The 11288-nt window shown below is 32.1% G+C and overlaps 2 protein-coding genes across 11 annotated transcripts in view; both read left to right on the top strand.

Annotated features, from left to right (window-relative positions):
• Positions 1-1706: 1706 nt before the first annotated feature.
• On the top strand, positions 1707-2943 carry LOC129945882 (replication factor C subunit 2). Its single transcript, XM_056055834.1, has 3 exons — positions 1707-1842; positions 1901-2012; positions 2070-2943. The coding sequence occupies exons 1-3, from the start codon at positions 1781-1783 to the stop codon at positions 2898-2900; spliced, it is 1005 nt and encodes a 334-aa protein (XP_055911809.1). The 5' UTR covers positions 1707-1780; the 3' UTR covers positions 2901-2943.
• Positions 2944-9241: 6298 nt separating this feature from the next.
• Positions 9242-11288, top strand: part of LOC129948550 (ensconsin) — a 40861-nt gene continuing 38814 nt past the window's right edge. For all 10 annotated transcript variants that reach the window (XM_056059611.1, XM_056059616.1, XM_056059614.1 and 7 more), the window contains exon 1: positions 9242-9369. In XM_056059611.1, the coding sequence (XP_055915586.1) occupies positions 9321-9369 (49 nt within the window). In that variant the 5' untranslated portion in view covers positions 9242-9320. The remainder of the gene's footprint in view (positions 9370-11288) is intronic.

Below are 11288 nucleotides of genomic sequence, written 5' to 3'. Positions count from 1 at the left end.
GTTTAAGGACTATTGGTTAAATAAAAACAGCTCTTATTCATAGTCGATTTCCTAGCTGTGTTTAGTAAAACCCCAGGTTAAGGTTGTTTTCTACTACAACTATACTTCAAATGATAACAAAAAAATACTGTTATTTCCAAACTTGTTATTTTGTGCTGTCATTTCTCAAATTGATTATCGAAAAAAGTAAGTAAAACAAAACTATTTTATAACAAATGAAAAAAAGCAACTAACAACGATCTATAACATTTTAGATCAACAGCAAAGAAAATATAAAACACGGGCGGCAGGAAAACTGGTGGCAGTCAGAGAAGCGATTTGCCGGCACATCAACATTGTCGACGATTAGAGAAATGATGTTACGATAATAATAAAAAAAAAAGGATATTGGTTCGATATGAGGGCCTCTGGCTATAATAGATTCTGTTAAAACCTGGAGATTGCCAAAAAATTGTTATCCTCTTTTGCTTCGTTGTTATTCAATTTTAAGTAAATTTATAATGAACATGTGCCTTTTTCTATATCCAAACGATATCTTTTGTAGAAATCCTTGTTGCTTAATATAATTGGATTAAACCGTGTTTTTATATTTTTCTTTCCTTGGTGCCATATTTTGCAGATAATGACATAACTCAAACTCCTCTCAGATGTATATAAATTCTTTTATTACATTATCAATCGACATTTTTCTAGACAGCAAGTTTACAGCACATTTATTTGTTATGATTTACTTTTTCAGTTGTTAATTTACAAACACAGATCAAACATGACATTTGGTTGTGATAATAACTACTTAAACACAGCATTTTCTATGTTTATAGTTAGACCATACTTAGGTTTAAATTTATCTATAAATAGCCTAAATTCTATGAATATACTCCATTTAAGATGAATACTTTGCTACAGAATAAGAATAGAACCAACGACCACAAAAACTGGTTATATATCATCTAGTATTCAAATGCAAAAACCACGCACTTATCCCAAATCTTATAGTCCCCCTACATGTCCCTCTATTTTTTTGTTGTAATATCCACAGAAAAAAACAGGACGTGTACAGTTATTTAAAAAAAAAAACAACTTTAAAGAAAGTCGGATTCGATCTAAAAAAGAAACCTTTTGTTAATGATTGTTTCCTTAACTCAATAATTTAAACCTTTTCTTTTTAGAATACTGAGGCTGAGGTAATCCAAAGCCACCTTATTATTAATTCTATAAAATATTTCTTGAAACTAATTTGATTATTTTTATTTCCTTTTACTTTGAAAATTTAAATGACTTAAAACCTTTCTTCAAATATTGTATTAAAAAATGAAATCACTGAAAATCATACTGAATGTTGATTATGACGTTTCTAAGAAGACTACAAGGGTGTATCCATGTATTTATGTTTACGAAATCAGTTCGTAAATCAAGCTTTGGGACCAAATTCAATGCAATTTTTTTCAAAATGTAAATTGAAGAAACTCAACAATTAAATTGAAGAAAACAACCAGTTTTCAAAATACAAATTGAAGAAACTCAACAAAGAACAACTGTTACAACTACTTAACTAAACAGCGTTTCCGAATTATAATTATCGCATGAAGAGATGCAGCGTTTAAAACATTCATTATAAAGATATTTACAATTGTTTGAACATAGCCTTAATTCTAATAAAAATTAACTTTCTTGGCATCACTCTTTACCCGCTTGTTTCGTTTTGACAGTTCAAACTTCAAACATTTTAAAATTATTTTGATTGCTATTTGGTTTTAAACTCTAATTTTTCATTTAAAAAATGCCGGCACAAATGGAAACTTCTTCAACAGCAGAAGAAATAAAACGAAAACATCTACCATGGTACATAGTTGTGGTTAAATTATTATAAATCTTTTTGCTTAATTTGAATCTCACACAGGATTGAAAAATATCGACCTTCAAAATTCGACGAAATTGTTGGCAATGAGGATACAGTCAGCCGACTTTCCGTGTTTTCTACTCAAGGAAATGCGCCAAACATAATCATCGCCGTAAGTTTGTCTATAATTATTTTGTAACGCTTTATAAATATTATTTTAAAATGATAGGGTCCTCCGGGAGTGGGCAAGACGACGACAATTCAATGCCTTGCAAGAATTTTGCTGGGTGACAGTTATAAAGAAGCAGTCCTCGAATTGAACGCATCAAATGAAAGGGGTATCGACGTGGTTCGCAACAAAATTAAGATGTTCGCCCAACAGAAAGTTACCTTACCCAAAGGCAGACACAAAATCATTATACTCGACGAAGCAGACAGCATGACTGAGGGAGCCCAACAAGCTCTGAGGCGCACCATGGAAATTTACAGTAACACAACTCGTTTTGCCTTAGCATGCAATACCAGCGAAAAAATTATCGAGCCAATTCAATCTCGCTGTGCGATGTTGCGCTTTAGCAAACTATCTGATGCTCAGATTCTGGCAAAGCTTATTGAAGTTTGCCAAAAGGAAAACCTCACGTACGAGGAAGAAGGCTTAGAAGCTATTGTTTTTACTGCACAGGGTGACATGCGACAAGCTTTGAACAACTTGCAATCAACAGCTAATGGCTTTGGCACCATAACGGGCGCAAATGTTTTCAAGGTTTGTGATGAACCGCATCCAATGCTGATCCAGGACATGCTGGAACATTGTGTGCAAAATGACATCCATAAAGCATACAAAATCCTTGCAAAGCTCTGGAGGTTAGGTTACGCTGCTGAAGATGTCATTGGAAATATATTTCGTGTTTGCAAAAGAATGACCTTTGATGAGAAATTAAAACTTGAATTTATACGTGAGATTGGAATAACACACATGAAAATCGTCGATGGATTGAATTCTTTGTTGCAACTTACCGGATTGTTGGCTAAGCTTTGTGCCATTTCTGAGAAAAGTTAAATGTCAGTATGTTTTAAATATAAACGTAATTTTGTATTATTTATTTTGTCATTTTATTACAATAAGTACTACTAGACAAAATGAAAACTCTTGGGGTGATTACCTCAAAGGTAGGTGCAATTTTTAGTGAGGAAACATTACTTTTTGAAATAAGGGGCGCATTTCCATATTTGTGATATGCGTTCTTGCTATTTTAGCACCACCATGGATTACATTTTTTATTTTATTCTCTTCATTAAGCAAAATTCATGCACAATTGTTTCTGAACTGTAATCTGGTTAAAGTAATGCAATTCTCTAAAAGAATGAAATTTAATGAAATTTAAAGTTTGTTAACACAAAGTTTTGATGGATATATAACATATCTATGAAATGATGTCGATGAAAAAGCTTAATGGGTTGTGCGTAATCAATTTTACACTTCTTGAAATGAAATAAGTTTGGAATAAAATTCGAAGGACCTGTTGCACAGCCGTTGTTCAATATTTGATCATTGGTTCAAAATCTTAATAAGCTCCTGATTTATGATGATGACAATTTATCACAAACAACTTTGTCCTATTAAATTCAAAATTATAAAAGTCAACAAAAATTTTTAAAACCTTTTTAGAAGAATGCTCACCAATAGATTTGAATAAAATAAGCAATAAAAATGCCTTCACGTATAAATGTGTGTTTGGTAGAATGTTATAAATAATGCCTGTGGGGTCCTTTTTCTATAAAAAATTGCTCAGCTCATAGATTTCATTCCTTTTTTATTTTCTAGAGGAGAATAACTATTTTTGCGTGTTTTGTTATTGATTGATTCTCTAGCAGAACAGTATATATACACAGCTGGTGAAAAAAATAGGTGTGAGAAAATGTTTGATATCCACTCTTGACTTGATGCTGTTGTTTTGAATGAATTTTTTTTAAAGAGAGAACAGTTATTTCCTCTATGAGGATGCTAAACTTTTTGCATTTGAATAGTGAAATGCTAAGGAGATAAGTTTTGTCGGAATAAGATTCTGTTTGTAGTTCAGAAGTTGGTCACAAAAATAGGTGTGCTCCAAATAAAATTCAAGCTTCTTATAATATTCTTTATTTTATGGTATAAACTCTTGAAGTGTGTTGTTTATAATAATTGTGCTTGAAACAATAGTTTTTCATTTTTTACTGTTTGAATACGGGTAGTAAAGTCTACTGCTCACCAGAGGAAAAGAAATTAGTTCTTCGAATTAGAGATGAGGTCAAGACCTACAAATTTATTGCGGAGGTCCTAGGCAGATCTCAAAATTTAATAACAAATGCTCTCAAGCCCAGAGGAATACGCAAAAATAGAGGCCAGCCGAAAAAAACATCAGCTACCACTGACCACCACTGATTTAAAGAAGACTTCAGAACTCGAAGATCCCAGGAAGAATCGCCGGGAAAGTTCCATTCCTTAGGTCTAGCAATATAAGGTCCAGAAAATTATTTGCCTTAAACCATGCTAATTGGAACGAACCAGAGGGCGTACAAAAATGGCGAAATATCTTGTGGAGTGCTGAAATAAAAGTAAATTTGTTTTTATCGGCTCAATTAAAGACGACCAAAGGAAGTGACTACCACCTCCGCTATATACCGAAAACTATTAAACACGCGGGAGGGAATATAATGACATGGGGCTGTTTTTCCTGGTACGGTGTAGGTCCTATATTCCGTTGGAATAACATCTTAACAAAATACAGACATAGAGGCCAAGCCAATCACCTGATCACAATCCTATTGAGAACTTGTGAAGTGAGCTCAACCGTTAGTTAGGGGGTCAATATTTCACTAATGGAAACCAATTGTGGGAAGCGGTTCAAAGGGAATGACATTCCATACCCCAGCAAACGTGCCGTTAGTTAATAGAATCAATGCCGAGACGACTTTAAAAAGTTTTGGATAATAATTGAGGATACTCAGGTTATTAAAGTTAGTAAAACAAAAATTGTGATAAGACACAGAAATTATTATTAAAAACGATAATATTACTAATTACTTTTTTGTCCAAGTGAAAAAAACTCCGTCTGTAGTTTTGGGGCTATATTATCTATAATTGTAATGTATTGCAAAGCCTTAAAGTGTTTTTTATTTAAATAATATAAGAGCTTTAAAAATATCTACGTAAAATAAATATTTAACATAAAAAAGGATTACAAAATTCATTAATACATAAATAAATTATCACACCTACATATGTGCATGTGTTAAATCCGATAGGTAATATTTTGTATTTATTTATTCATATGGTCTGCTTAGACTTTAAGATATATTATCTTATTTATAGTCAAGCTTTATAATTGTACAAATATATGATTAGATTAGATTTTTATTTATTTTTTTTAATAATAAAGTTTACAAAATTTAGTAAATAAATAAAAGGTTATGGGCGTGGCATTGCGGTCTACCCGATTGATTCGTTTAACATTTTGTATGTATGTAATATAAAACAATAATTTTTTAAGTAACTTAAATGAAAATTAAAACTTCTAATTCAGAATTTTGTAATTAAAATCGTGAAGAAAAGTACCTGTCGCAAGAAGATGATGTAACTACTATGTAACTTCAATATTTATGTAGTGTCTATATTTGAGTGCATCTTGCATCTTTTAGATAACTGATGAGGGCTACCCAATTAGAACCATTCACCGAAGTAATTGCATCTTAGTCTCTGTAGATAGGGCATATTGCTAAAAGGTGAAAAGTGTCTTCTTTTGCTCTCATATTGCTTATTGTGAATAGGTTTGATTTTTTATTTATGTATGTTGAACCATTTAAATTAAGCATATCACATCTAGCTCTGCAAAAAATCGATTGGATGTTATTCGAATCTCGAGTAACTTATACGGATTTTGCTTCAATTCAGCCCGGTCTTAGTATTACAAGTTTTAGTTGAATCCACATTTATCAGACAGAGTTTTCCATTCGATAACTTATTCCACCTTCCTGTTTATTACAAACCAGGAGGAATTTATAAGCTTTTTAGCGGAAATCAGTTTTCTTTCAATGTGGAGAGAAAACTTCATGTTTGATTGCAGTATAACACCAAGATATTTGTATTGTGTGACTATTAATTGATTCACCATCTAGAAACCATCCACCACCACCTTAATTAAAAAAAAAATAAATTTCGCGGGTACTGCCTCTTGCGAGGAATTGACAAATCCTTTAAGAGTAATTCTTGTCATGAAAAAGTGCTTTCTCAAATTAGCCGTTCGGATTCGGCCTTAAATTGTAGGTCCCTTCCATTCCTGACAACAGTACTCGCACACAGGAATGGTTGAGAGTTGTAAGTCACTAGGCCCTAGTTCACAACGGACTGTTGCGCCACCCCATTTGATTTGATTTTTGATCTAGAAACCATTTTTCGTCGTCATAATTTTTGATTTTTCTAAATTTATTGCAAGCCTCCAGGTTTTACAATAAGTAATGAGTTTATTGATCAAAAGTTTAAGACTCTGTGGAGATTCAGCGAACATAACGATGTCGTCAGCTTAAAGAAGCACTTTAATTCTTATTTCTGCTACGCATACTCCGGCAGATAGATGAAAAGAAATAATGCCAATGAACAGTGAAAACAATATTGCACTCAGAAGACAGCCTTGCTTCACTCCTGATGTTGTGTTAAACCATTCTGACATACTTTTGCCATTCCACACCGATTGTCGAGTATTTTGGTACATATTTCTGAGGACTTTTAACAGCTTCGTAGACAATACTTTCTGCTTTAAAGTCGAAAAAAAACATGTATAATTTTTTATTTTGTTTTAGAAAATGTTGGGCGTGTTCGTCACAGTGAAAATGTTGTCTATCGTTGAGTAGCCTCTACGAAAACCTGCTTGATACTCACTCAATACTTCGTTTCTTTCTATCCATTCGTTTATTCGATTTAGTAGAATTGCAGAGAAAATTTTTGCTGTTGAGTTCAGGAACGATATACCCCTGTGTATACAAATATATGATATTGTTTATTTTATAAAAATGTGAATTTGGAAACTATGCAGAGCAAAAAGTCAAAAATATATTTGTACTTTATGTATTTTTAAAATATAGTGTAAGTCCTTTGAGTTATGCTTATTGACAAAAAACTGACGTTCAGACGTTATACAGGTAAAGTGAGGGATCAATAAGTGTCAAGATCTACTTGAATTTTAAAATGTGATTTGCATGTAGAGATCAGTGGGTAGTTCTAAATCGATGTGTTAAATTTAATTTTTAGTTCAAACCTTGAGGATTTTGCTCCGAATTAAGTAATTTCTCTCCAAATCCCTAATACAATCCCCACCACGGTAGCTACATGAGAACGTAGTTTTTCTAAACTTAAAATTATTAAAAATTATCTTAGGACAACCATGACTCAAGAGAGATTGGAAGGCTTATCTATAATGTCAATTGAAAAGGAATTATTAAATTCTTTAGACTTTGGTGATCTTGTTTCTGAATTTGCAAAATGCGAGGCCAGAAAAGTAAGTTTCCAAGTTTAAACGTTTCCCCTCTGCTCATTTCATCGCTGCGTTTTTAGTTTATGGTTAAGGGTTACTTGAAATACCTCTATAACAAAAACAAACTGAAAGTCTACCTCCTGTCTACCTCCAGTTTATGTGTGAAAATATAAAAGGGGCCCTTTCTACTAATCTTGCACAGGGTGCAAGATTGCCTGGGGCCGGCCCTGTTTCCAACTAATATGATTTCAATATTTTAAATTATTTTGTGTTGATTTGAAACTGCAGAACAGTGTTATTCCATCAATATGTATAAAATATAGATTTTCGACGAATGAATCCCTGAGTTAAAGAACAATAAAAGGACCAGGAGCCAAATTAGAATTTAAAATTAAAATTTTTACAGATTGAATTATACAGCTAGGTTCTAAATATCACTTCCCTCGAAACAAAATTGAAATCGATTATCGATATGGATTTCAATTTTTTTCGAACTTAAAACGACGAAAATTTACATGTTCTACATTTCTATTTTTGCTATCAAGTGATTTGAATTCGACCAGATAAGATTTAAATTCAACAAGAAGAACTCAACTTCTCTATTGTCTACTTTCTTTTTGAACGAAGGCACAAAGCATTTAAATATTTTTCAATACACCAAATGTCTTCTCTATTACCAAAAACATGGTTTTTTTAAGAACCTTCAAAACACTTTCAGGAACCTAACTTCAGTAGCGGATTCTTTCCCACACGATATTTGTAAACTGCTTATCGCAAATCTGCAGCATATGTGTGCATCACAACAGTGCAAATAAAAAACACTAATATTTTACTTTTATTTTAATAAAAAAACACAACAAATAAAAACATGGAATTATACAAATTGTAAAAACGATAAATGTACAGCTGCTTTAATTTTAATTGAAGTGATTTCAAAAAGTATTCTAAGTTATGAATCGATCAAATTAAAAAAAAACCCTTAAACAAATGGTCGCATTCACAAAGCTAGTGGCTACGTAGTCGAGGCATTTTGATTGGCTAAATCTAACTACAAAATTAGTTCGAATTTCCCCTCCGACGTAGTGTACAAATTTGTGCTACAAAGCTAGTGCACACTGGTTTTGACGTTTCACAATCAGCTGCTCGGTAAGGACACAAGAATTGAAAATGAAATGAATCTTTCGGTATTTAAATACAAATACATATAAGTCAATCATATTATACCTTCTATTTGGTTGTATTGGATTTAAAAATAAGAAACAACTTAAAAGTTTTGAAAACACAAATATGTTTCTTGTTTATATATTTGTATTTGCCATTAATATGACAGTTACGGATTGACTAGCTTTTTAGTGCAATTTAGCATTCACAAAGCTAGTTGAATTTTGACTGCGTAGTCACTAGGGCTCAATTTCACTCGATTTTCCAAACCAACTCATTTACTTTTCAATAAAACAATTTATGTATTACCAGTACCACTAAAACATCTGTCAAAGCGTTATACTTTTGCGAACTCGATACCCAGAATATTGCATTTGCGTAAAGTTTCTCATTGAAACTATGCACAACATTCATGGAATTAAGTTTAGCAGAAACCCAATCTCCATTCCTCAATCTTAAATGACTTCGTGTACATAGATAAAATACACGCTAGCGAGGTCAGCTCTCAAAAGAAAATTTTTCAATCTTAAGGAAACTTTAAATTATTTTAAATTTGAAAAGGTTCTGTTTTTAAAACTGTGAACAATGCCTTAGTTTATAACCTCTACTGTATTCGTACAGTCATTAAGAATTTGGTCTAAATAAGAAAATTCGTGAGCTCATCCACAGATGTCGCTGTTAAAACGCCATCTATATTTAGTACTCGGGTGTTGCACTGCTGATTTTTCTTTTCTGTCTTCTGCTTCTTCTGCCTGTGCCTCCGTCATATTGTTCTAAAAAAATTCCAAGTGACTGATGTAAAGTGAGAAAATATGGCGAGTCTTGGGGGCGAACAATTAATTTCTACAAATAGTCAATCAGGTACGAATAAAACAAGTGAAAAACTATTAAAATATCCATATTCAAATGTTAAACAATGTAATTGTGTATAAAATAATCGTGTGTCTAATGCAAATCGCCCAAAAACAATCGATCGAAAAACAGCCTTGACAGATTTCTAAAATGAAAAAATAAAAAAAAAAATATTTTCCACTGTGCTCTGAGCTGCTTTCGTTTTTTTTTTGTTCTTCTAATTTCACATAGGTGAATAAAAATAATTTTCAATTCCTAAGATGTAAAATAGTGCATTTAGCATTTAGGTGGCAGTTCCAGTAGAAATTATTAGTCAATTCGTATTTTTCTTCAAAAAATTTTCCAAAGAAAAACCTACATGCTCCGACTGAAGAGTGTTTGAGTCGTCGCGAAAAAAAAACCGATTCGATTGATAGCACTGTGCCCATGTTTTTCGGCAATTACAAGACAAGTCATTGAAACTCGCACATATGTAGTATAGAAAATATAAAGGAAGAAGGAAAAGCGAAGAAAGGGGCTGCGGCTGAGAATGGGTAATGAAACTGTGGGCAGTGGGGGCTTATGGCCCATCACAATTTACAAGCAGAGTCAGACACCATTCATTCTTTCCATAGTTTGCATACTTTACAACGACCATGCACCAAAGTCAGTGAAAATTGCGATGAAATAGTTGTCTCTCAGGGTGCGATTGTGATGGTTATGGTTATGGTGATGACGATGATGGCACCGTTGCGTTTCATTATTTATTTCAAGGTGTTGTTCCATAAATCTTTCTTTGTGCATCTTTCAGTTGAATTTAACGTACAAATATTGAAAATACCCCCTAGTTCGCATCAACAAAGAAAAAAATTAATTTGACAAATCATTATTGGAGAATGAAAATATTTGTCTTGCGAGTTCATACATACACTTTCTTTCTTTGGGCTTTGATGAGTCGGGGTCTGGTGATGTCTATTATGATATGAATAATAATACAGTAGAAAACCTTTAAGCTTTTCGTACATAACAAATATTTCTACAATAACAAAAAACTAATCTTATTTGATCTTAGGAAACTTATTGAGTAAGTGGGTGTTATCAAGCACTTAGTTAAAAAAAATGTTTTTTATATACCTACACGGGTACATTAAGTTTTGATTATCAAAGCTAACTACCTTTTTTTCTATAAAAGAATGCAGTACCTTATTTTGTAACAAAATGCAAAATTTTATAAAAGATTTAATTATAAATAGAATTCATTATACCCTGTATACCTACACATAACTAGCATTGTCTCGCTGATTCTAACCGGAATCTTATACAAATTATTATCGAATACTAATTTAAAATACGCAAAATAAAAAAAACGTATGTCTTTGTATTTTATGTGTATCTTAAAAAAGTTTAAGAATATTTTAAAACTAGTAGCCAGTTGTTTGTCATGCCAGAGGTTGCAGTCCAAAAAAAAAAGACATAACTTTTTTACGGGCACGGCTCAAGACAAATGATTACCTTCGGTTGTCATGAAAAAGTATTTGTACCTACATAAGGATAAGCTAAACCCCCTAAATTTCCGTCATATCACGCACATGGAAACTGATTAGGAGTGCAAGTTTGTAGGTTGTAGGTCTTTTTAATTAAAAATTTAATTGATTCTTTTCACTAAACAAAATGTAAACTATTTTAAAATGTTACGTTTTTTTTTTTAAATTTAATTCAAATTTGTTTAAAATGTCTACCATTTTTTGATTTCCTATGGCTTTTGACGGAAAATTGTAAAAGATTTAGAAATTCGCAAAAATTAATGCTTAGATTACCTTATAAGTACTTAGTATTTAATTTTCTGTGTAATCACCAGATAATGCTAGAGCCAAAAAATTGATCGAAGTGAGTCAATTATTTATCGTTATATGTAATTTTGAATATAGATTTGGGTTATTAATAAAATT

The sequence above is a fragment of the Eupeodes corollae genome, chromosome 2, assembly GCF_945859685.1.
Source record: "Eupeodes corollae chromosome 2, idEupCoro1.1, whole genome shotgun sequence".
In the NCBI taxonomy this organism is placed as follows: domain Eukaryota; kingdom Metazoa; phylum Arthropoda; class Insecta; order Diptera; family Syrphidae; genus Eupeodes; species Eupeodes corollae.
The sequence above is the reverse complement of the archived record's forward strand: the minus strand, read 5'-3'. Positions and strand labels throughout refer to the sequence as shown.